General features: G+C 36.9%; 1 protein-coding gene across 4 annotated transcripts in view; it reads left to right on the top strand.

Annotated features, from left to right (window-relative positions):
- PTPRM (protein tyrosine phosphatase receptor type M) overlaps positions 1-27,374 on the top strand; it is a 442,137-nt gene that overhangs the window by 373,335 nt on the left and 41,428 nt on the right. For all 4 annotated transcript variants that reach the window (XM_058818601.1, XM_058818619.1, XM_058818610.1 and 1 more), the window contains 3 exons: positions 7,749-7,836; positions 13,725-13,801; positions 16,585-16,621. In XM_058818601.1, coding sequence (XP_058674584.1) covers positions 7,749-7,836; positions 13,725-13,801; positions 16,585-16,621 — 202 coding nt within the window. The remainder of the gene's footprint in view (positions 1-7,748; positions 7,837-13,724; positions 13,802-16,584; positions 16,622-27,374) is intronic.

The raw sequence follows: 27,374 nt of genomic DNA, 5'->3' as shown, positions 1-27,374 counted from the left end.
TCTTCCTGCCATGGACAGGGACATCTCTCCCTCGTTCCACAGAGCCCCATCCAGCCTGGCCATGAACTCTTCAAGGGATGGGGCATCCACAACTTCTCTGTTCCGGTGCCTCACCATGCTTGTAGTGAAGAAATACCTGTGTCCTGGTGGGTGGGATTTCTCATTAAGAAATAAATTACTCTGCACCATTTTTTGCTCATGTGTGTACAACAAACGTGTAATTTCATCCTTTGGAACAGCATAGGGAGGAAGCAAGGAGATGACACAGTTCATGAATAATGATGCAGATAGTTTTGTTCACAAGAGGGTAGATTGTGCCTTTGTGGTGGTCCAAGTCTTTCTCTGGTTTCCTGTCAAAGCATAGAACTAGCCGGTATACAGAGTAGCCTGTGTTCATTTACTTTATGTTTACTGACATTACAGTCATGAGTCTTGCTCAGGTTCACACTCCTAATTACATACTGTGTAAAGAAAAAGAAAAGGTGGGGAGGAATGGGAAGATAAGAAAACCCCACATGCTGTGCATGAAAAGTGCTCATTAAATCCTCCAAAAGTAGGAAATACATTTTCATACGAGGAAATAAGGGCTGCTTGAGACCAACTTTATTTTCCTTTACACACAAGTAAAAAATAATATATCCTGCACTTTAGTTACAGTACAAGTTACAGTACAAGTGTACATATTGTACCCAGAGGGTCCTTTCTATAAAAAAAGGATCATGAAATCCTATCAACATACTATAATTTTTCTGCTGGAGATAAATCAGGGAGATTAATGAGGTTAAGTTATTGCTGTCTAGTATGCCAGGGAATAAGTTTCTAAATTAGAATTTTAATTGTATGCTTTATTGCAGTCCTCTTACTAATTCACCATATTTCTAAAATCTTTCCTTATACAGTAGTCTTAAAGAATTTTAAAGGAATAAAAGTAATGGAGTTTTTAAAATTTAAGTAGGTAAAATGGAAATGGTTCTGAAAGCCGATCAAAACTAGGTAATCTGTCAAGTCTTCAGACTGCTCTGCAGAGTCTGTAAAGTTTCTCTTCCTGCTGTTGAATATTACAGGTGAGTTTCAGGTATTATCTTCAATGTTAGATAGCAAGAAAATAAATTACATTAACAGATCTCATAAATAAGTTGGGTTACAAATATATGGAAAGTAATTCTTCATTAGTTATTACAGAAGTACTCTGTGACACTCTGTTTTTGCAGCCTTGTCATGATTTAAGACCAAATGACAATTGGTTAGTGGGGACTGAATGTACTAAGCTACCAAAATATTTCAGTCACCAATATGTACAGTTTTACAAATCACACAGCTTCCATTCCAGAGGTGAGAACACATTCCAGGGGAGAATTCATGTGGGTCTGTGCCGTGGTTCCAGCCATGCCACCTGTTCTCCTACAGTCTCTCAGGTCACCTCATCCCTTGGGTTCTTTGCCCAAGCAAAGACACTGTCTAGACACTGTCAAACACAGGACTAGGTAGAAAAAAAAAAATCTTATTCTTGATTATCTTGTTCAAATGCTCTTAGCACCTAAAAACCAGCCTTCAGCATGGCTGGTACTCACAACCTGCTATTCCTGTAGGTGTGCAATGCCTTCACAGTTTTCACAGTGACTGACAAGTCACTTTGACTTAAGTTACTTCTCTGTTCTAGTGAGCTAGTGAGCTGCTCTCTTGTCCTATTGTCTTAACTAAATTACATGTATATTTCCCAATGCTATTGTCAACTAGAGCTAACTCATGATATTTGGTGCAAGTATCTATGTCCTTCATAGTACAATACTGAAGCAGATTGATCATTTTAGTATGTTTTCTTTGTGCTGCTATAGGTTGACTAGACTGCCCAGTTGTCCAGGGAGTAGCAAAGCCTGTGCCTTTAAAAGTACAAACATATTAGGAAATACACTGACTGAAAGCACTGCCTCTCAAAAGTGAGCACACCAATGCAATCACAGAGTTAGTACCAGATTTTGTCTTAGGTGTGTGGTTTTAGTCCTTGTTTTGAAATCCAAGTGTTAAGGCATGCTGCAGTAGGTCAGTGGAGGAGGTAATAGTTCCCCTTCCATTTCAACATTTAATGTAGGCAGTGAGTATGATGTTTAGTGTCTCAGAAGACTGGAAGGACTTTTGCTTTCCTACTCTTCTCATGTGTAATGCAGACTAACCTAAATTCACCTGAGAAAGAAAAGACTTTTTCCTACCTCTGGCTATGCAAACCCTTGAGTGGGTGTTTCTGGGCTTTTGTACATCAGTTCAAGGAGGAACAACCACATAAAGGAGCATTGGGAACAATATCAGAGAAGTGCTGTATGTCAGACTGTTAACTCTGTATCTGCTTTAAAAGTGATCTGCATTTTACCTCTCACTCATAGAAAACCTTATGTAAACTATCAGCCTAATTTTACCAGAAGAATCTGAACACAGCAGGAAGTTTTAACAATAACCTCAATATATTCTATTTGCTACAGTCTTTATTGGGCTTTGGGGTTTTTTTTCTTCTGTGTTCAGACTTAGGCTACAGTAATACACCAGTCAGTGCTTTATAGCTTCTAAAGGCAGTTTACATTGACGAGATAGATTTTCACATTGGCTCTTGCAAAGACACTTTTCAAGGACAGGCACAGTAAAATGTTTTTTTAAATTCCATTATTTGAAAACTGGACATAATTCTCAGTGATTGAAGCTGACAGAGAAGGAAAGGTGATGGTGAATATATTCTCTAGTGGCAGGCTGTCATCCACAGATGCTCTCAGTGACCAAAGCAATGACTGAAGTAAGAAGAGCTGCTTGCAAACTGGGGGTTGCCATTACTGAAATCATTTGCCACTGCTCCCAAACACTTCGGGAGATCTATTACCTACAGGTGATGCATTTTCAATTATGAAAGCTTCCCTCAAAGTGACTAGCAGATTTTTTTTTAACATAACTTTCAGGGATCTTTTTAAATTCCTTAATAGTCTAAATACTGATTTATCAACAAATGGAACTTGATTATTTCAATTTTCTGTTTAAAAAAACCAAAACAGTTAATGTTGTTAAGTCACAAGAACATCCTAATTTTCCAGATATTTAGCAGATTCTGAATACTGAAAATCCAGTGAACTGACAGATTTACTGCACTCACAAATCTTGCAGTGTTCATTAAATGAGCCTGAAGATCCTTGTCCTCCAAACATTTATGGACTTGCTTAAATGTGAATTTAGTAGAGTTTATAAATACAAAGAGTCTCATGTGACCCTAAGATTTTTACTCAGACTTTAATGGATGAATTTTTTCCCATCTATAATCTCCACATATAAAATGGACAAAGCATTAGTGTTAAACTAGTAATGAATCTTCACTATCAAATTCAGGGCATTTTAGGCATCTAATTTAGGTGCAACTCAAAGGGCTATTGTAGAAATACAAGTTTCTTCTCTAGCTAATTGAGTTTAGACAAGGACCTCCATTAGGATCACTTTAGTTGTCTGGTCTGGCTTAAAGTAGACAGTGTGCATAACTCTCTGCATGTAACTTAAAAACAAATCCAGAGGTATTTATAACTGGATACATCAAATCAATGTTGTTAAAATGCATCATAATCTGGTTATTTAGAAATGGCAATGGGAAATGAAAGTTACCAGTGAAGAAACTCAAGAGTCAGTAGAGAGAATCAGATACCATAAAGACTGATACATTTAAAAACAAATTCACAGGTCAAACTTAGGATTGTTACACAGTGCAGTAGCATGTCTTTGTACCTAAAAATAATATTCTTGTTTATTAAGTAGGCAGAGAGAGCTTCATGATATCCTTAACTTCTCATTTCTTTACATAAGAGTTTGTATTTTGTAAATAACATTGTAAGAGACTACACTGTTGTCACCTAGCAACTACAAAGTGTTTTTTGGAAAAGTTGCTGCTTAGTCTTTTGACTAATAATAAAAATAGTGATTCCACACTTTGCATTTGCAGACCTTAAAGCACTTAGAAATAGATATTTTTTTAAAGTATCCTTATCTGGAAACATGAAATGTGGGATAGAAAGTGTGTTGGCAAAGATGACAATCAACAGAGATACAGATTTTATTCTGAAGATCTCACCCTGTTCTCCATATTCCAGCCTCTTCAAACAGTGCTTTTATATAGGTCCTTTCCAATTTTATTTTTTTTTGCCTTATGAATTTTAAATTAGGAAAGGGAATAATCTAAAAAATCTGTATTTGCAATGATTATCTCCTCTTCTCATTTGAGATATTGCAGTTATTTTCTAGTCTGAGGGTCACAGTGAATTAGCCCTTGGCAAATATTTAATTTTTAATGGTAACCACTGCAATATTGAGTGAAAGCACGCGAAAGTATCACATTCATCTTAAGATGATCCTGCCCCTGCATCACTCACCAGTTTTCATGTTGCATATAAAGCAGTTCTCTGTAATTAATTTTTCTTCAGAAAGTGCTTTTATCCTAATTATTGTAATATTTTCTACTAACAGAATGGCAGCTGACATGCATACTGAAATGTCTGCTGTAACAACAGCTGGCTTGAAGCGCATTTCATTTTTCAAGAAGATCACGGAGGCTGGGTAGCCAGGCTTCTGTGTGATTTCAAGCTGAAGAAATACTTATTTTAAATTATTTGAGAAATGTCCTATGCTCATTTTCAGTTCTCCATTGCCCTTGCCAAGCATTTGGGGGAGTGAAGCTGTTTGGGGGCCATATTTCTTCCTAACAGTCCACAGTTTTAAGAAACTTGTAAGTTTGAATTAGAATGAATAGCCACAAAGATAATGTGTGGGCTGCTGTGCAGCAGCATCCCTGGAGAGTGATATGTCAGAAAAGAGATTTAAAAAATTTCTATAATGAAACGTGTATTTCTCACAAGTAAGGAAAGATCTTGACAGATCATCTGTTATGAAATATCTGCTCTGTTCTTTATTTGTGGGACAAATGAGATTTCTCCTTACAGTACATTGTGGATTATCATTCTGTTGCAGTTTGTGTAATGGCAGCACACGGGGAATTTAGGAAATGACACTCCAGCTGTCTTTTACAGTAACTGGATTTTTTATGCTTTTGCACTGTAATACCTCTTCCTTCAATTATCTTTGCTGTACTCTTCTCACTGTAACACCAGTATGTATCCCAAAATGAATTAAAAAGAAAAATGGATATACATAAATTATGTCTTATTTTCCCCATGTGATATGTTTTATTTCATTCACTAATTTATTGATAAAAACTCAAAAATAAATATCTGAAGTTCCTTTTCTGTAATACATTTTTAATAAAGAAAGTGAAATCAGTAAGCAGTAGCTGGAAATGTAAATCTGTTTCCTGGTATTTGCTGTTGTGTGAGGTTTGATATACATATGTTCTAAGGAACAGAATTATCTTTGTTGTGGATAAAGTTTTAGAAGATGGTTTATCTGTAAGGCTCATTAAAGTTATCATTGTTTTCAGAAGTTCCAAACACTTGGGAGAAGTAGAACTCGTACATTGCATCTGAGATGCAAATGAGTTTCCAAAACCAGTACATTGCCCATTGTATTTCTTCCCTGAATTCAGCACCATCTAAATCTTTCCCAGTTGCCTCCAGAGGTTTACTTTATTCAATTGGTTTGAAGCAATTTTTTAAAAGTTCATTAGTGGGACAGAGAGAAGCAAGATGTCTCTTGGAGAATATTTGGGTTTTCTGTATTTCAAGGTGTGGGCCCAGAAGCTGTGTCAGCAGGACTCTTTCTTTGTGACAGCACATATGATGCCTACTGAATTAAACTCAAAACCACTTGCTGGGTAGTGTCTTATGGATCAATTCTGTGCATTAGTCTCTATGAGAAGGACTGTAAAAAAACTAGAATTTTTAAATTTTAGGTCAGATGAATTGTTGGTTTATTGTGTCTTTAGAGCTTTGCTGCTGACCATTTCCATTTCTACTTTGCCTTTGACCATGTTTAATTGTTCATCACCCAGCTTTGTCTGAGAGTCTGAACTTTACAAGAAATTGAGACAGATTTTTGCCCGTAGAGAGTCATTCCTTATGCAGTTTGGCTGAATTACTAGAAAAGTAATTTCCATCCAGCCTGAGCTGAGAGTGCTCTAGAGTGGGAGGGCCTGCTTGCTTTAGATGCCATTGGCAAATCTATAATCAGATAACGATTGACGCCTTTTTGGCAAAGAGCCCCAAAGCTGTAAATCATCTCAGGATTCACACGGTTACACTTCTCTATCCTGGTAGCAATCAATGTTTCTCAGAGCTGTACCCAATGATAGTATGTTATGAGTAAGGAGAAATTTATTTGCATTAGTGGGTTTTAGTCATTTCAGTTTCCAAACTGTTTAAAATTTTTAAAGGAAGTGTGAAAAGATGAAGGAAAAACAAATTGAAGCCACTGACAAGGCTTGCGGTTTCCTTATTATTTATAAACATTTTAGAAGTAGTCCATGTATTCCCAGGAATTTCTATATCATAAATTGGAAACCAGCACACTAGGAAACTTGTGAAAAGAATAGCCATTTTAGACTCTGAATGCCCTCGTGTTCTATTGACTTCAGCAAGAGATCAAGGGTTTGGTTTGACTTTTATGCTCTTTGTTACTGGAAATCATTGGGATTCTAAAAACACCTTTTTTTTTTAAATTTGAGGGTAAAAGACAGTGATTGTAGATGGTTTTATGGGCATTATCTGTTTTAAACCACTCAGAATGTCTTGAGATCTTGCAAGAGATACAAACTTCGCAGTGTTTTCTCTATTTAGTCTTTAGTGTAGTACAAAAGATTTAATCTACTGGTCATTCCAGTAAAGAGATGAAGACAGATTTAGGGCTGGTCACAATAATTACATAATTCCAGTAGTTTGCTTGGTAACGAAGTATTTTTTAACACAAGATTAATATTTCAATACAAAATTTTTAAATGTATCTGCATCATATGACTCATGGACACAGTGCATAAATTAGGAGATTGTGCAACCGCTCTTTTACACCCCAGAAAGCACAGGACATATATAGGGCATAACTACTTGCTTGATGCCCTTTTGGCAGCTTCTGTGTTTTATTAATGTAAAATTAAGCTGTTAGCACCTTCAACTTTCTTGTTTACATGAGATTTATTAGCTAAATGACAGCAGTTTGGTGGATATGAGATATATCTTTCACAAAATCACATTGATTTTATTCTCTGAGAAAATAATCATTGTCGTGATGTTGTAAATTGTGTTTAAGAGAAAAAAAAAAGACACATGTGCTAGTTGAATCCATGGTTTTTTAAATGCCTGTGTATGTTTTGATCCATGAGGTCATCTTCCAGCAAGTAAATGAAGCTTGGGATATGTCAAAAATAAAACATATCAGTACAGTCTGTAATTTCTACACTCAAATACTGGAGCAGCTCCAACACTGATGATGAAGCTCCTTCAGCTTCCCGTGTGTGTATGAGAACTATACAGGGAATCTGGATAGCTCAAATGAAGGACTCTCAGTGTTGCAAGAAAGCAGATTTGGAAAGGTTTAATAGCACTTCACTTGCAAATAATTCTTGTTGCTATTACACAGATAATCTCATGTCAAATTTTAAGTAACATCTGGAGCTATGCATAAATACCATTTAAACAGGAAACTCGTATTTTTGCTCAATAATGAATCATTTAAATGACACTTTAACACCAGTACCCACAAGTACTGTTTGCCTTTGTCTTTCATTTAGCCATAAGGTAACTGTTGCTGCATGCTTTTCTTAATGTCACTTTCTTTCCTTTTTTTAGAGTTTCTTTGAAGGACAGTCTGCACCATGGGATTCAGCTAAGAAAGATGAGAACAGAATGAAAAATAGATATGGGAATATCATTGCATGTGAGTGTTGGCAGCATAATTGTGCACTTTGTTAACTTCGCTTCAGATCTGGATAAGAATGACCACCAGCCTTGTGCTTGCATCAGGCTTATATTCCTTTTCCCTAATTAAGAAAATAAAAATTAGGGAAAATGTTTCTTTTTTTATTTCTAGAGAAAACTGTCAGGTTTAGTGGATTTTCTCCACTGCCTTTCTGTCTACCTTCCATCCTGTGATCAGAATTTGGCTAGTGGAGAACAGCACCTTGAACCACTACTCAGCTGTAACAGGTCCCAAACTGCTCCTGCCAGCTTAGCACAAGACTTACCCACAACAATACCTTGGTATTAGCTTCTAGGTATTTTAGGAGCTGACATTACTGGTGCTTAAGTGTTCCACAGTAACAGAGACAGCTATCCTGGCTTATGCTAGACAGACTCCAAGGAAAAAAGGTAACCTTTATTTTTTACTTTAAAATTCCAGTCTTAAAAAGGATTAGACACACTAATAATCAAATAACTTGAGGAGATAATAGCATGCTTTGGTGAGTGACCCCTCACAAGATTTATGATCCCATAAATCTTGCAGTATGAGAGTTCCAAAGCATTGTGACTAGAGATGTTGCACATGAACATGGAGGCAGGAAATATATCAAGTTCGGTAAAATTATATTATTTATACACTGCTCTTGTTGCACTTAAAGGTAGATTCTCAGTGTGTATGTAGGAGATGATCCTTGCCCTGTTTTTTCACTTTAAAATCTAAATTTAAGATATGGAGTGTATGTGTTTTTAGCAGCCAGCCAGATGACCATGAGCAGGTATAAGCAGAGAAATAAGCAGCTGTCACCTTGTTTTGTAAGCATGAAGATGAAGAGTGGTGTTTAGGGAGGGATCTTTCAATGGTACTGCTGAGTTCAGAAATCATACATAGCCCAGCAGAGGAGAATAAGCTATGCTGATTGTCTGAACATTTGGAGGACCTGTGGAAGGAGCATGTCATGCATATTTGCACTAACTTCAGCACCTATCTCAGGTGTTTGTCCAGGCACATACCTGCCTGGGTTTCCGCATCAGTGAACCACATGGTCTTGACAGAGAGAAGGACTGTGTGCTTCTGAATCTCCACCTCAGGAGGTCTCTCTGCAGTGCATGTGTAACAAGTCTGGAGAGAACAGCTCCCAGCTTAGTGACCTACAGTAAGTGATGTGAATAGGGCCCAGCTGGGCTGAGACTGTCTGCAGAGAGAAAACAGCTCTGTAGCTTGCTGTAGAATGAGACCCCACAGGAAATGCAGATGGAGGCAGAGGCAAATTAAGCAAGAGATGATCTGCCACATGGTTTTCAGTGGATGTGATAGTATTGCTGTGTATTTTGGATGTACATTGTGCTATATACTAAAAAAGGAAATTAAATCTTCTAGAGAAATGTGATTCTCATGATGGGCTGGTGCATATGCAAAAGCAGATAAATTAGATACGGTTTTGCTTGTTTCCCTCTAAGCAATATTTAATGTATAAAAAACTTGTTACTTTGTGAGGATGTAGCAATACATTATATGAATAACAGCCAATCAGTTGAGTAAAAGTACCAAAGTCAAAAATAGGAAATACAAAGTAGTTTAATGCTTATCCTTGCTTTATTAATTTTTTTCCAGTACAAGCCTATTACAATGGATCTTCTCTTGTAGTCAGGTTTAGTGTGTCACTCCCCTCTTTTAATGTCATGTTAGCCATTGTCTTAAACTTTGACACCCTTTGGTGGAAGAAAGTTGGAAAACTGCTAGAGCTTTATGTCTGAGGTAATCAAGTGATGAATAGCCAAGGGACAACACATAAAAGATATCAGATACACAAATCAATGACAATTACAAGTGATACTGAATGCTTTCTACAAGGCGAAATATAACTTGGGACATTTAGATCTCAATTTACTTGAAATGTCCTCAGTATTTAGCAGAGGGAGACAGTTGGATGGAGTTTTTATCAATAACATTTTCTGTTTATGTGGCTGTGAAAACAAAGGCAACTCAAGTTAAAATTAAGATCTAGTAGAATTTAAGGCAGTATCTTTAAAGAAAAGCTGAACCTGCCCACAGTTTGTCATTCAATTTGTCATTTGTTGTTGTTAAATACGTGCATGCAAATGGAGTAGTTAACTTTTTAATTACTTCATGTGTTTTTCTCCTGGATAAATAATTGCATTTCTCAGTCTGAGGGTACAATTTGAGTGGTCTACTTTTGAAAATTTGCCCCAGATAATTGTATAAAATACATGCTTCAGCTTAAAAGCATTTTAATAAATTGCTCTTTTATGCTATGTTCAAACACTTAAAAATGCGGTGGTTTAGATGCCACTAACTATGGGTACATGATTATAATAAAATGTATATTTTTTTCTGCATAGCATATTTTTTTCTATCCATTTACCCTCTTTGTTTTAATTTTCCCCAAGATACCACTGTTATATTATTGCTTGTAGTCATTATTGTTCTCAGAGGGAGCTAAAACAATAGCAACAAGCATCCAGCGTTGCAGGAGATTGTCAAAATTTTAATATGCTTTATGTTACCCAAGTGATGTGCATTCAGTTGGCTACAAGTGTGCCCTGCCCACTTTATGACAGTGGCTGCAAAAAGTTGAATCATGATCACAGTCCAGTCACCCACAGAAAACATATTCTTTCTTTGCTGAACAAAGAAACCTTCATGTTTTCTCATTACAAACTATACCCAGCATGAACCTGCTAAATGAATCTTTCATCACCCAAGAAAAATTATGTTTCTGCCATGACTGTGTGGGGTTCGGCATGGATTTTGGTAAAATTTATTTGTTTTTTCCTCAGGAGAGATCTTGAGGGGATGGGAGGGGTTCTGTATTTGTTTTTACCTAACTCAGTATTGACTAAAGGAGAAGAGAGTATTGATCACAGCTTTTAAAAGCAGCTAAAGATTTTAGGTAAGACATTTATAAAAGGTTTGATTTGCAGAGAATTGGGAGTGCACGTCCAAGAAAGGGTCATTGGCTGGGCATGCTAATCAAGCAGGTGCTCAAGGGGCTTGTTAGAGATCACAGTCTGCAGGCTGGCATATCCATGTTGTAGGTAACATGAGGCAAGAGAGAATAAAATGCTTACATTTGTTATCTATTACCATATTCCACAGACACAAATTTATCCTAAGATACATAATTTTAAAAGCTTAAGTGATCAGTGGAAAGTTAAATTAGGTCTCCTAATGGAAGGGTATCAAAATAACAGTGAGATGGAAAAGAGAGTATTTCAAAGCTGCATAATCTGTCAAGAGCAGCTGAAGTATAAAGGAAAAAAATACCTTAAAAATATAGACAGTTAATCTAGAGACTATTTAAGAACCAACACACGTATTGAAGAATATGGCTTGTTGTACCCCTCTTAGTTTTAAATCTGCTTGACAGAAGCACAGCCCAGACACAGTAACATTTCTTTGTGTTGACATAAGGATTTTTTTCAATTTAACAAGTGTTGCCATGCAGTAAGGAGTTAACTTGTATTCTCAAAGCAATAAAAAAAAGGGAGTCACTCCAGTTCCACTGCAAATAAATGGGTATTGGACAGTCCATTACCTCTAGAATTCCCAGAAACCTAGCTAAGAATGCAGTACTAAAAAAATTCATATGAAAAGGAAAATGGGGAAGAGATTATATGAAGACATAGGTATAAAATAACATTTTTTTTTTGCTTAATCAAAGCAAGAGTTATTGCAAGAAAAGTAACAAAATAATGCAAATGTAAAGAAAAGAAACTGCATATTATACAATTGTATAAATCAGTCAAATGACATAAATTTACATTTTAAAGATGTTTCTTGGAGGAAAATCTAAGCTTGTTTCGTCCAATAGGGTGCTCATTTCTAGGCAGGTGATCAGATAGGGGTTTCAGTTACCTAAGGATAGACATGTGATGCCATTTCACATGGCCTGGGACATCTGCAAGACCAACTAATGCAGCACAGTAAATATGAGAGACGTGTTATTCCAGAGTGGCAGCTGAAAGCTAGGCAGTATATCCTGGTGCCTGTATAAAGTGCCATGAGATGTTTTGTGCTTGGACAGCTGAATCTTGCCCTCTGCAATTCAAGAAATGCAGTGTAGATTTTTACTAGCCTGAGCTGTCCTGGTGAGAATGCCTGTAAAGCAACATAATCATGAAAATATAGATGAAGATACACTATGAGTCCAAGCAAGCTTGACTTCTGAGTCTGCTAAATTTAGCAGAGGTTGGATCAGGTCCCAAAACTGTAAAAGCAGCAGGCATGGCTGGAGCTTAGAAAGTTTCTTAGTATCTTTCTTAAGTAAGATGGATTTTTAGGATTAAGATCCTGCGAGCCAAACCGCTGTTCTGAAGAAACTGATAAATAGCTTAATTAAGCATAGAATAGCAAAGCACTTGGATAAGCATAGCTTGGTAGAGTCAGACAAGCAGGGGTTATGTGATGGAAAGTCACAGCTCCATACGTTTTTATTCTTGGAAAAGTGAATAAAAAGGCTGAAAATGCTGACCTGATTAGCATAACTGATTCACATATTCCAGCATGTTTGAAAATCTCATTCTTGAAGACTATTGAATGAAATAATTCCAAGAAAATAGCAATGTAAGACCTGTGTGGAACCTGGAGATGGAATTTTAATTCATTCTGATTTACAGTGTTTGGGGTTGTAGCACGCCCTTTCTCTCTCCCAAGGGAGTCCCAGGGAAATAAATGAGGCTCTGAGATCTCTATTTCCTAAGACTTGGAGCATAGGAGGAAGGGGGGAGGAATTCACCTCGACCAGTTTCTATCTTGACTTGCAATTCTAAAACAATGCTATTTTAAGAAGCACTTGCCCTGGTCTTTCTCCACCATAATGTGGGCTGAAATTATGCTACTTATAATGAAGTTGGGTTTTTAAGCCACTTAGGTTATTTCATTTATTTGCTACCTTTTAGGAATTTTAAAGCTTCAGAACTAGCTGTTCAGAACACAGGTGGCAGTTTGGGTGTTTTAATCATTATTTACATTTACAGCAAAATAACGACCCTCATGAAGGGTTAACATCAGCTGCAAGTAATATTAGCTCAGCAGGCAGGCAGCAAAACAATAATACACAGGTATCTAATTAGCAAGAGTATCTCATAAACAAGGCAGCAATAAAGTGGCTGCTTACCATCTGTCTATCATTGAGATTCTACCCTCAAATTGTGTTTTAAGAGGAGCTTACAGTCTCCGAGAAGAAGGAGCCCTGCCAGCCTACAGATATTCTTGTGCAGAGTGGAAACTAGCCTCTAGCAATTCCTATATCATAGAGAAGAAGAGGCAGCTGTTGTAAGATGAATTCATGATGTTTCGGATTGGAATTTATAAAATGAAGTTGGAAGTGTTTTCACAGTCCTGGATAGCTACAGATGACCACAATGGAGCAAAATTCAGTGACAAAGCCATTGTCTTACTGCTTGGGTTTTGCCATTACTGTGTTTTGCTTTCTCTCTTACTGAAAAGATAACAAGTTCAAAAACTCTGAGGTGGCATTATGTCTTGAATGACTTCAGCTCCTCCTCAGTACTGGCAGAAGCATTTCCAAATGAATAAACCTTTGACAACTTAATGTTATTTTGTTGACAAAAGCAGGGGGTCAAGGCAAAAGTGATAATTGTAGTGGGTTTCACATTATAAGATTTAAGAAACTCACACTGAAAACCAGAGGGGATTTGGAAAGCCTGTGAATGACTGAAATGAGAATTAAATGTAGATACAGTTTTCATGTTCAACAAAATAAGCATGAACTTGCAATTTCTAAGGTTTTAGTTTGACTATAAAGGAATATTTTGATTAGGCCTGTGTTACTGGATATGTCTTTAATTACTTTTTTTTCCTGTCCATTGTTCCCTTTTCAGATGATCATTCTCGAGTGAGATTGCAGCCTATCGAAGGAGAAACAAGTTCCGATTACATCAATGGGAATTATATCGATGTGCGTATCCTGATGTAGTCAACAAGCCTAATGTTGTGTTCAGTCAAAGAGGGAACTCATTATTCTCACATTATTCACAATTTGTAATGGATACCACAGCTAGTAACAGCTGGTAACATTGTTTAGCACTGGAGGGTGCTACCTTTGGAAGCTAGGTGTGCACTAAAGGAAGAGAAAAGCCTCAAAGGTTTGTCAATCAGTGAATGAAATGAGTCATTTCCTCCAACTGCCACTAGACTGAAACCTTGCCAGGAACACTGTATGGCTACTTTGCCTGCTGGTGCTTATATGGACTAGCAAAATGTTATTTTCACTTTCTGTCAACAGCTTGGCATCATTCCACATTTAAAAGAAAGCTGCTTGCATATTAATGTGACAAAACTCCGTAATGCCTAATGCAGAGATTTGCAGTCTCTTGTCATCTCTGCACTTTTAAGTCGCCTTCAAAGTATATTCTGCAGCTGTTAACCAGTATTTCTAATGCAAGCAAGACATTTCATTAAATATGTAGGCTGTTTAATTATTGAAAGTGGCTTCTTTGTTCATTCTGCATCATGTTAACTTAATGTTTTACATTAAAATAAATTCTTTAAGAGACAAGGTGTTTCTGGTTGAAAGAATGAGCTCAAAAGTAGAATTGAAAATCATTTAAAGGCCAATATTATTTATCTAAAGCCACAAGTCTATGGATAGCAAAGTTAGTATTTTTACTGTTTACATGGAGTGCTGGATGTTAGGCTAAGTAAAACAATTGCTGCTTCTTAGGAAATTGTGCCTGCTAAAGATTTCTTGTTCAGCAGGTTTGGTTTGTTGTTTTTTTTTAATAGTGTCAGATTTTGCAGTTCAGATTTAATTACTAGTATGAAACAGGAATGTAAGAGGTATTTTTTCTCAGAATGTGGAGGAACTAGAGCTATGCAAGAAAAGTAGGTACTTCAGTTGTAACAATATGAAGTCTGAGGGAACTTTCTGAAGACATCTCTTGTTACTGATGTTTATAAGCACATTCAAGAATCATTAGACTAAGCTCAGATTTCTGCTCAGTCCCTTGCTGTTTGAAAGAATAGCACAGTCACCATGTAGTGAATGCACATGTGGAAATATATTTAGTTAGACACCACACTAATCTCTGAAGGGAGTAATCTATCATGAAAGGAAGGAGAGAGTTCACATTGGGAACTTAGATCTGCATTCACTTTCACATTTTCTCCACCATTCAGGATTGTTCTCATTTTAGGCTGGTAGTATGTTCCTGTGTCAGATTTGGATCTTACTCTAAAATGTTATGAGATATGAGAAATAAAGATTTGGATTATACAGTTTCATATAAAATGCCGAGAGAGATCTGCATAGGAACTTTTTTTTTGTTGTTTATGGAGTACAAAAGGATGGAGAGAATGTGACCCTTTCTAGCCTCAGCAGATGGCTTCATTTGTAAAGCTTGGAGGACTGCAGGCATCCTCCAAAGACTATTCTGCCAGAAAACACAGCATGTTTGTTTATAATTTGCTAGTCAGGTTTCTGCTAGAAACACTGGTTTTTCTAGTACAGAGGCAGCTTTAATTTTGCTCTTGCATGCAGTTATTACTGCAGTTGTCGTGCTGTCAGTATAACATGTTAATAGTGAATGGCACCATCACAGACACAATGGTTCTGATGTATTTACACAATGGTTCTGATGTATTTCTTCCCATGCTTTTTTTCACTGGGATATGGAAGTGTTTGATCCCAGGCACTGAGGGTTAGGTAACACATTCCAGGAAAAAAACCCACTCTGTAGCTCTGTGAACAGTTTCAGTTCACAGAGTTCCAAATTTTCCTTCAGTGTCGTGTAAAGAAATCAGTTCTGTAAGTCATGTTGTTCTTTCTGTAATATGTTAAGTATCTTCAGTTGTTTTGATTCCTTTCCACTTTGTATGACTGCATTTCCCCTTACTCTTTCACAAATAAATTGCAATGGCATGTGTACTACAGCCTTAAGTTGTTCCTGCTGATAACTAACAATGCATCATAACTATTATTCAAATGTTAACACTCCTACAACTGGATTGATCAGCATACTGGTGCATGATCTAAACATTTGGTGACACTCCCATCACATCAGAAATTCAAATACTATAAAAATGCTATAATTAAATTTTGGCAACAATTTCCATGTTGAAAAGAATGCCGAGAGTATTGGACTTTATTGCTTGGCCAACTTGTGATTAAGCTGCTCTTGTCATCAGAGTTGTATTATGTTCTTCTTGGAAAAGTATGTTCATACCAAACAATTTAATCAAAGAACTTATAGTCCTTTATCCTGTTGAGAAATAAAACATAAACAAACCACCATGGTTAGAGTGAACACCATGCCCTCGTGCCTCCCCCAGGCTGAATGCAAATCTGACATTTTTTTTACTGTTTAAAAAGGGATAGGCTTTGCAGCCAACAACAATAGGTGAAGGGATATCTCAGATGCTGTGAGCACCTGATGCCGTTAACTGCAAGGGCTAGAGAGGATTTCATGCTGCTCATTCTCTGCAGAGCCAACAAGGGGCCTAAAGAACATGTTACTTCTGGCCCCTAACGTACAAGGCTGCAACTTAAGTATTTTGTAGAAAATACATTTGCTTTTGTTTCCCTTCTCACTTGCCCTTCCCCAGCTGAAAAGATCTTTTGGATCTAATATTGTTTGTATTGTTGTGACATTTACTGAATACTGTCCTAAATGAAGTTTCACTCATAGGAATATAGCGAAGGTGCAAATTGCTGATTTTTTCTTTCCTTTCAATTTATTCTAGGGTTATCATAGACCAAATCACTACATTGCTACACAAGGTAAGTTTATCTCCCTTTCTTTCCAGTTATGTGAGGCTAAGAGGTTTTGGTACTTGGATTGCAGTTCATTCTCTATAACATGAATTCTTGCCACAGTCAATATCCAGGGTAGAGTTGGCTCAATCACTTAGGTGGAAGCAAGGAAACTGAATTGTTACCGAATCTTCAAGTGAGCAGTCCTTTACCTTTGTGTTAAAACAGGTTTTGAGTAAAAAAGCTAAATACATCCTTTTTCAAAGAAGTTACTCAGCATTTTATTACTCATGAAAAAATAAATGAGTCATGGTAGAAATGTTTTGTACCTCTTCAGGGAGACAACAGTGTCATGAAAATGTATGTTCTCTTAACTGTTCAATGATAACTAGGCTCCAGGTCCTTAAAAAACAAAACTCTTCAGCTAGCAGCTTTTGGTAGAGGAGCAAAAGACATCCAAACACTGGCAGGAGAATTCATCACAGGGTTCTACAGAGACAGTTTTACAGGCTGTCATTTAAATGCTTGCTCTAGGAAAAGAGCCTCTTCTTTTATCAACAAGCAAATTAATTTTCAATTTCTACTTGTCTTCAAAGACATAATTTTTGCATTCTGATGCAGTCCTTATTTATATTTTTGGTCAAGTTCAGAGCTGGAACAAATGGGAAGAATGAGTCTTCTGTGACTGCTTAGTCATAATATTGAACAATATGCCAATCTCCTGCCTATGCTTCGATAGCGTGTGTGAAAATTTGATTGCTCCTCCACTGATTGGAGGGAATCTTTTTTGTAATACGTAGTCTGTGACAGAGCTTCCTCATCTGCTCATGGATCTGAGAAAGCTGAGGTCCACCCAGAGATGTTATTTCTACCTTTTAAGGGACCCAGCTGGAGTACTGAGTATAATATGCTCCAAATAATCTTAACATGTGTTGGATTTAGAGCTCAGATACTTTTTTAATGTTTTTTTAATCAAAGCAAATAAAATGTTGACCATGTCAAATAAGGCATCTTGCTGTGATTTAAGTTGTTTCTTAAGTTTCCCAGAGGCTGCTGCCTCCAGTCCCCACTTAAACCAGTGGGAGGTTTTGTATCTAAACCTTGCTGTACCTCAGCTCTCCACAGTCTGAAATGTGATTCTGCTTCATGTGAGATGACAGTGGGGCAGGGCACAGATGTTATTCCAGAACCACTTCACTAGTGTCAACATTACACTTCTAGACCAGAGTTTTATACTTTCAGAATTTGTGATCTTACAACATGAGCCATGTAAATGTGCTTCATCTTCCCCTTCTGCTGCCCACCCACCATGTTCCTTAGCCCACAGTCTCTACAGACAAGCCACTGTCATGGTTTCTGCCAGATAGGAAGACAGGAACAAAAATGCAGCATTTGATTTATTCATTTGGGACTTTTACATCCTCCTCTTCAAAAAATAAATAGTTTGTTCTATTTAACATTTACCTAATGGTGGTGTTGTTTTGCACTTTTAAAATAAAAAACCTAAAATAAAAAGATAAACAGTTGGCTTTTACCTTGTTGTTTGCAATAAGTTTTCATCAGGAAGTTAACCAGAAGATCTTTCTCATAGGTCCCCACCTAAATTACTGTTTTATCACAATGTTTATTGTAATTTCTCATCATTTTTATCACAAGCATCATAATACTTGAATAGCAAATACCAAGCTTGAAGTTTTGTACTTTCAGGTCTTAAAACGAAGTATGTAATTATATATGAATAATGTGCTGAAGGTCTGTTTACCAGATCCACCAGCAAGTCCCAACAGTTTCTTTGCCATGTTTTTTCCTCATATGGTGCAAGAAGTACCTAGTCAAGAAAGAAAATAAGAGGAGTAGAAACTACTACTCTTATTACTGTTCTTCCAAGGTGCAAAGGATATATGACAGTTGCAGCTGCCAATTTTGGGGGTGGGTAGCATCAATGTCTTCTGTGTAGGTGCAGCTAAGTGCACATGAGAATGCCTAACCCCTTCCTCCCATGGTGTAATGAGTAAAAAACAGATTCTCTGAAGAATGTAAAATTAATTTAAAAATCAGCATGCAATTTACAGCAAGCTCATAATTTTCTGGCTGTGATGTTTTTTGTGGTTTACATCTTTAACATGTTACTTTTAAGGTCAGTTGGAAAGTGGGTTTGTACCTCTAGTTCGTAGGAGTGAAGAACACTGATCTCATAAGTTTGTATGTTATGTTGGGTTCTGTCTGTGGCCTGATGAAGAATCATGAGAAAGTTTATTTTCCCTCCTCTATCTGAGCTTTTTCATCATCACAACAGGGTTCAAAATACTCTTCTGCTTTTCATGATTCTCTGCCACCTCCTGATAGATGCAATTGTTTAAAGACTAGTTAGTGTTAGTCTCCAGTATCCAGGCTTCCTGACAAAGTACACTTCCAGTAAGATGCAGTCACTGTGTTTTGCAAAGGTGATAAGTAACTGGGAATAATCTCCTTTAGGACTCAGCATTAACTATGAAAGAAACACATTTGTTTCACATGTCAGTCTATGCTTCAGTGTGTTCCAGGGAAATGGTCACAGCACCAAGCTTGCCAGAGTTCAGGGTGCATTTGGGCAACACTCTCAGGCACGGTGGGATTCTTGGGCTGATGTATGCAGGGCATGGAGTTGGACTTGATGATCCTTGTAGGTCCCAGGATACTTTATGATTCTATTCTAGGTCAGCCTTAGTAACAAGCATGTCATGTGCCACAGCTTGCACTGTGGCCAGCCATGTTCATGCTCTGTTTTACAGCACACTTTCATCAGGTATGTGCGAACACATCAGTGCAGCACAAGAGTTAAGCTGCATGCTTAATTCCCTTGATAGCTACTTTTCATCAATCTTTAAATAACTTTTCTCATCTTCCCTTTTCTCCTCCACAGCAGCTTTCGCAGGTGCACATGCCTATTGTTCTTTGAAGGAAAATATCATTATGTGAGTCAGTTTTAAATCTCTGAGGAGTTAGAATGATTGATATTTAATTTTCCTATGTTCTTAAGCTGCATTCAACATATCAAGTGTTAATGAGCAAATATAATTGTTTGAAGTGAAGAAGTGGCAAATTTAATCAGTTTGTAGTAGACTACCAATCTGCTTTTAACAGAGCTGGGAGTTGCCTAATCACCTGTTTATTGAAGTGTTACTGTCTTCCATACTAACCAGAGTCTGACGTGCAGACTGGTAGCTTTCCACCTTGGCATTCACAGCATCCTGCTGCTAGCTTGAATTAGGGATGGAAATGTTTTTTAAAATAATTTCTTAATGTAGGCTTTCTCAACTAAATATCAAAAATTATTTTACTTCAGCTTTTAAGAGTAATACATTCAGAGTGTGCAATTTAAATTACTAAATTAATATCAATTTTCCTTTATGTGGTAAGTATAATGTGAGTGGTTGACTAAATTTACAGCTAATAAAGACTTTTGGTGGTCTGCTGTAATTGGCGTCAACAGATGGGATCTGCACCTGAGTCACCATGATTAAAAAGAATCCCTCGTTAAAAGCCAGCATATTGGGTCATGCAGAACCAGCAGACTGGTGCAATTTAAAACTCATTATTTTGCTTTATATATCCCTTGTTCCCATAGATATAATTCTTCTTTGTATAGGAGAATATTGAGCCCTTGTATGATCTGCTCAATTTACTGGCAGCTAAAAGTTACTTTTTTACAGAAGTTAGGTAATCAATTAATTTTAACTTGGTCCTTCAGTGAGAGCATTAGGGTGAATATCTGTACAGTGCTTATTCTTACACACAGTGCTGGATATTCTGACTATTGTATGACTTCTGATCCAGCATGTCTCACCTTGATTACTGAGCAGGAAAAAAATAATTGGCTTTGTACTTATTTGTTCCATGTCTCCTGAAGCTCACGTAGTTTACTGAGCTATGTTGTAGCTTCTTTTACTGAGTCTCTGTCAAGGGTTTTGGATGCTTCCTCCTCCACAGCACCAGCAGCTGTAAATGATGAGTGACAAATGAATGTTAGCACAGTTCTACAGCATTACTCATGGCCATTTCCACCAGGGTAGGTTTTCAAGCAGGTCACTCGTGTGAAACAGCAGATATCTCACATGCAGGCTGCATGTCTTTATATATAAAATATGTTCTTTTGTGCATCTCAGACTTTGGAATGCTCCCCACAGTTCATGTTGTCTCTGCTTTCTGCAGCACGCAGAGCGGCTGGATCTGAGATGTTTTGTGGAAATACTTCAGAGCATATCTTAATGACTGTAAAAAGTTTCTCTTGAAAATAAAACAATTTTAGATACAATGTTGCAGTGTAGCCTTTCAGCCTCTTTTTTTTCCCTCTGTATCCAGTTGTAAAGCAGATGCAAAATTGCTTTCTGTATTGCTTATTATGGAGACAGACATCAAGCCAAGTTTCAGTCAGGAGGACGTTTTAGGTATAAGTTAGAAACTTTTGAAAATAAATATTTACAAGGAAAATGTTTACAGTCTTCACTACCAACAGCGTAACGTTGCCTCTCTAATAACCCCTTTTATATTCTTTCTCTTTTCTGCAAAATACTTGTCTTTCTTCCATACACTGCTCTGTGTGCTGTGTGAACATTTTAATAAGGGTTTTCAGAAACAAAAACACATTTTCTTTCAAACTGAAACTTGCCTTTTAGGCATCTGAAGCAGAAATAGTGCATTAAATAACAATACTCTTAACTTCCTTGGCATGTTTTTTATTTTTTATGTCGCAAAAAGTTGTCACAACTACAGCAGTGTGGAAGCTCCACACTTCCCTTTACAAAGAAACTTTTTCTTCTACTTTTTTAGCCTTCAGATGAATAATAACATGTGAAATTACTTCAGGGAGAATTAAATAACAGCAAGGCAAAATAGTTGTCCACAATTTTTCAGTTTCATAGATGCTGTCATTTTTTTGCAGGATGTGGGACTGCAAACAGCCAGGCTGTTTTGCTGATATATATACTAAATGATTGAATTATATGTACCTGTATTAATCTTGAAGATTCAACTCGTTTTGCTGCTGTTCTTTACTTCTTAATCCTCAAAACATTAGAAAGGTGGTTGAAGCCATCTGTCTTCAGTCACAGATATAAGCCCATTCTCAGCCCCCCTTTAGAAAGGTGAGGCTTTATAGAACCAAGTTCAGCTGTTTTGCGATAGTGGTGACAAATGAAAAAGTTACTTTTTGCCCCTACCTAAACACGTACAGAGGTAATAGACCCTTTATATGTGAAAGTGACGTCTACAGGTGATACTGTGAAGCCATGTGGTAAATTCACCTTAACTCACTTGCTACCATTACCCACCAAAGACTCATGATTACTATTATGTCTGAGTATCTGTTAGAAATTTGTACTTTTACTGGTGTTGAGGACAAAAAGAAACAGTGTGTACTAAAAACTAGTAACCATCAAAGTCAATGCTTTTTACAAGTTACTACTTTGTGGTGCATGAGAATATCAGAGTTTCTCTCTGAATCTTCATTTGTAATAGCAGGGTTTTGTGATAACTGTCAGAGGAGCTGTCTTTCGCCATTTTCATGATTTCTGTATTTTTGTGTCTTTGTTGTAATCAGCTGTGGGGTAGTTTTGTTTGTGCAGGGAATGAGACACCTCATTCAGGTGGAAGGCATGCAGAGCTAGCATGGTTTTCTGATGCAAAGTTGGCTTAGGCTTTGTTGCAGTGTTTCCTTTCCCTGGATCTTTGTGTACAGACCAAGTGAAATAGGAACACTGTTAGAAAACTGCTGATAGGTTCATTGCTAGGTGAAGGCACTTGAATTTTTCACATGTGTGTCTACATTTTGCATGTAATACATGCCCACCTTTCATAAAGCTTTGGAAGTTCTCTGAAAGTACAAACAAGCTCTAGATATTATATAAATAATTACTTAGTATTTATTTGCCAGTATAAATTCTGAAATCCCATGCAGGCTGTTCTTTCAATTGCTTGTCAATGTGGCTTGTGAAACAAGTTAGAGAAAATGATGATTTTTCTGTAGTCCATGGTCAAAGCCACAGAGGAAGAAAAAGCAATTCTGCCTATCCTCTTCCCCCCGCAGACTGAGGTGCAGTAAATCAGACGTAAAGGACTTCAGAGCATACATAGATCTCTGTCTCAAAGACAAGATCTTGGTTTGAATTCTGTGTTGTGAAAATCGGGCTAGAAAATTTAAAACAGATTTTTGCATATCAGAATAAAGAAGTAAGAGAAATTAGAGTCTTCAGTAAATAATTAGGGGCAAATAAGGCATGTAGGGGGATAGAACATAAGTAAATAAAGGTCGTATAGGAAGTAATCTTACCCTGTAAAGAGTTGCAGCTGAGCCAATTATTAAGGATTAAGAGCAGGAAGAGTCAGTGCCTAGAGGAGATGCCTACGAGAATCATCAAGAGGGTATGAAACTCTTGCAATAAGGAACCCTTGCAATGTAATGACAGTAGAACTCTTGCACTATATATGGCAACAAGGCAAAAGAAAATGGTTCTTGGTTGTGATGTAGAAAATAGAAGATTGTGTGAAAAGTAGTATATTTTTCTTCTTCAAAAATATGTAACTTAAACTGTATTCTGCAAACAGGGAAATTGTCATCTTTCTGAAACTCAAGAGCTGAGCACACTGTCCTTGTGAACGAAACACTTTCAGAAAAGAACATTGTAAAGGTGACCATCTATTAGTGTTGCTCTGACTACTAATTGCCTATAGTATTCACTAGAATCCACTTTTTGTTCAAGGAAGGTGTATACAGCATCAGCTGTACAAATTCACCTGCATGTCTGTATTTCAGAGGAAGGCAAATTATGAAAAGCTGATGTGTCATGAGAAGTTTTCCATCTGTGACAAAAAATCAGTCATAAATTTGGCTTGGTGGGGGGAGTACCTAGCAGCCAGAGGTGCTAGACAGAGTCCTGTTAACACACCTGGTAATCAGTGAAGCCTAGTGCTAAAGCAGAAAAAAGGCCAAGAAATGCAGTTTGTCAGAAAAATCACATAGTCAGGGCATCTTTTTTTCTGTGAAGTTTATTCACCAGATGGTCTTCAGCAGTCTGGAGGAAGAAGGCTTTTGGTCTTCTCATCTCCTAGATTAAAAGTAGTTTAGCAAATTTACAAAAAAAAATGTATTTCAGAAACAAATGTATCAAGAAGCAAATAAACTGGGGTGGGTTTTTTTTTTTGTTTTTATGGTGGTTTTGGATGGTTTTGGTTTTTTTGGAGAGTTGGGGTTTTTTGTGTTTGTGTGGTTTTTGGTTGATTGTTTTTGTATTTATTTGGTTTTTTGTCTTGTAACCATATCCAAATCTTTGAAATCTGTCGGTTTTTTCTCTCTTTTATATCCTTTGGAGGCAACTGAAATCCCTTGTGGTGTTGATGTGGCCACCTATGCACACGACTGCCCAGGTGATTTCGAAGCACTGCCTTTGAAAACAAAAAAAGATACAGGCTTATTAGATTAATTTCTTTCCCTGTCCATCTGTGTTCTTCCATGCAGTTGCATATTCAGATGTAGACTGGAGATTCCCTCTGCTGTTTCTAAATCTCATTCTGTTGCAAGCACGTTCATGTATTGTGTCTATACTGAGCACAAATACACTTGACATGTTAGAATGGTATTCCTTGTTCACAGTGTACATCAAATACTGCAGTCTCCCATAAAATATAATGAAAAAACAGAATTAAAACATTAACATTGCCCTTTCCTACTCAAAGTGGTAAAAATAACGAGGTGGTCCCCAAAAATAACAACAAATAATAGTGCTGAGTTTTTGGTTACATAGATTTGATTTTTAATCATAATTATCTTGACATTGAAAATATAAATATTGCTTTAAAATATCAAATTACATCTGTTTTTAATAGGTTTTGTACATATCTTGATCTGACTAATAGTTGTTAGATACTGGCTATTTCTGTGAGGAAGAAATAAAAGTACCAATGTTCTCTACCCTTAAATATAAAAATACATTGTGAGTGATACATCTCACTCATGAGATACGTATCAGGACAATAAACTGTGACAGAAGTTTTTTCCAAGCATTTTTACTTATGCTTTAATGTAGACTAAATTATCTTGTTTGTTCATCTACGTAAAGTTTTCATGTTAATGCACTTAAACTCCCAGTACAAGATTAAAAAATACCGCATCTGAATATCTTACTCACAGGCATGAGCAACATTCCTTCACAATAAGGTCCTTGGGGAAAAATAAAAGAAACAAGTAGCCAAAATGAACTCATATTTTTGAGCTAGAGAATAGTGATGATTTTATTACAATCTGATGCTTATGATTGACTCAACATGGAAATAGAAAGTAGAAATGCAAAAGACTAATTAGGTTCTTTTGTCCATTCCCTAAGGAACCTTCTACTGAAGGGGATAAAATGATCTTAAACTTCTCATCCATCATCAAAATTGATTCTGCATTACAAGTTGATATGAAGAGCCCAGTCCAACAAGTCAATTACTTAAGATTTTTGTTTTGAAAATGCTAGATGCAGCATGTTTTTTACCAAAAAAAAATCTGTATGTGTTAGTCTTTCCAAGCTCAGATGAGCTATTTAGAATGAGTGATTAATAGGTATTCATATTTCCATGATGCAAATCATGCTTATTAAGAAGAATGCACAAATTAGAAACAGAAACAGCTTTCTTGGTGGAAAACACTGATTCAGCAACTGAAACTTTCTGTTGGACTGCTCTCACAAAGACAGCTCAGGTTTGAACCATGGTCTCAAGCCACCTGGAGTAACCCTTCAGCCAGAGCTGTGACCTCGGGCAGACAGCCAGTGCCTCTCCCTGCTGTCCCATCTGATGTATTCATACCTGTATCTCTGGTTCCCAGATGAGTCACCATCATTCTTCTCACATGCTTGACTATAAGCAATTAAAATATCTGTAGAAGATAGAGTGAAAGAAGGTCCATGTATGAGTGAGACTTACTTCTCTGTAGCTAGTACACTCTGTTGGAGAATACATCAAGGCCTCTAGGTACAATTACATTATTCAAAGCTTTCCTGTTTCATAGAAGAAAAACCTGAAGCACACTCTCTGCAAGCCACTGTCTAGCAGTGCTGTCTTAAAAGCTGCAAGGTAAAGATTCAAGGCTCTGGCATGACTCAGGTATCCCACATAGCCTTCACTAGGGAATTCCTCACCCCCAGGAGTGTTACATGTAATTCAGAATTTGGAAGATGCTGGATTTACACAGTCTGAGAAAATGTTAATGAGAGGAACAGACCATTTAACATCTCTGCTGTGGGGCAAGCAAACGATATGAAAGAAAGAGTTCTTCAGTTAGACTGGATGAACGACATTCAACTACAAGTACACTGTTTTGTTGGTGGTGGGGTTTTTTTTGGTATTTTGTGGGTTTTTTGGGTTTTGTTTTGTTTTTTTTTTTTTTTTTTTTTGTTGTTTTGTTTTGTTTTGTTTTGTTTTTTGTTTTTTGGGGTTTTTTTAGTTTCCTGCAGTTAAGATCAGAAAAAGCAGCTCTCTTGAGTGGCATAAGGGTACAAAAATGGACAGTAGTACTATGTACACTGCTTTTATTACATTCAGCTTTGTCTCATCTCAGGCTAACTGTTAAAATCTGGACAATTTCTGCTGCAGCCAGTTCCTCTGTTACTGGTGCAGTACTTCTGTGAGTAGTCAAAAGGTGTTGTGGAAATGTGCTATTTATTCTTTGGAGAACCATTTTCATTTTATTTTGTTCAAATAGAACAAACTGAGCTAGTATTGGAAATCTAACCATGGAGAAATGTCAATCAATAAGTGTGTAACACTTTATTAGATGGAAACTTAGCTGGCAGCATTAGCTGTAGTGGTATAAAAGTGTCTTAAATAGCACCTGTCAAGAGTGCACAAATAAAGTGTGGTTGCAGCCTTTAAAATAAGTTCAGCAATGATTTGTTTGTGAAAATGATGGAAATACTAACATGGAGCAGGAACAGGTAAGATGATTCAAGAATGGTAGAAGCTGTCATGTTGTGGTTGCCGTGTATTGTACCAAGACTGTTCAGGTCTTTCAAAGCCTGCCTTTCTTCTCTTGTCTTTCAAGGTGTGTTTGGCTTCTTATGAGTGGGAGGGGCATGAACACCTTTGTGCATTCATGGGCATTTTGTATGTAAGGCACTTCTGCTCAATGGAGCTCCAGTCCCAGACTGACATTTCTAGATAGTACCATAATGCAGACAAAATAATGCATTGAGATGGGCACTGTTCCAGCCCTGTTAGATCTGTATCAATAAAGAAAATGCCATGTGATATTCCAGAGAATAAATACCACATTCCTCCATCTGACTAGCCACAGAATCATTGCAGAATAGGAGCAGAGGCAATGCCAACAAGAGAAATGATCCAGCTCTAGCCAGCAGCTGATGTGTATGTGAATATACATACATTTAGACAATATGCATTTTCAAACCAATTATCTGGTTTTATGAAATGAGCAATTTTAAAGGAAGAAATCTCTGGAGTAATCAGTTTTATTATTGCTCAAAGGATAATATTTTAAAGTATTTCTATATTAAACTGGGAATTCAGAATGGAGGGGTTTTTTTTATTTTAGCTATTTGTGAAACACTAGATCATGTCATAAAATAGTGGGACTCTGGCTCCCCACTACTGTACATTGTAAATAACAATGTTTTTGTTTTCTTTTTATTTTTAGAAAGAGATGGAGAATTTACAGGTCAATCTTCTCTTATTCTTCTTACTGTAAGAGGTCTAGTGCTGACTGCTTAAATATAGGAGTAGGTGGTATAGAAAGCCAGCCAAAGCA

The sequence above is a fragment of the Ammospiza caudacuta genome, chromosome 1 (genome assembly GCF_027887145.1).
Source record: "Ammospiza caudacuta isolate bAmmCau1 chromosome 1, bAmmCau1.pri, whole genome shotgun sequence".
Taxonomy (NCBI): Eukaryota; Metazoa; Chordata; class Aves; order Passeriformes; family Passerellidae; genus Ammospiza; species Ammospiza caudacuta.
This window is presented reverse-complemented; position numbering and strand designations above follow the sequence as displayed.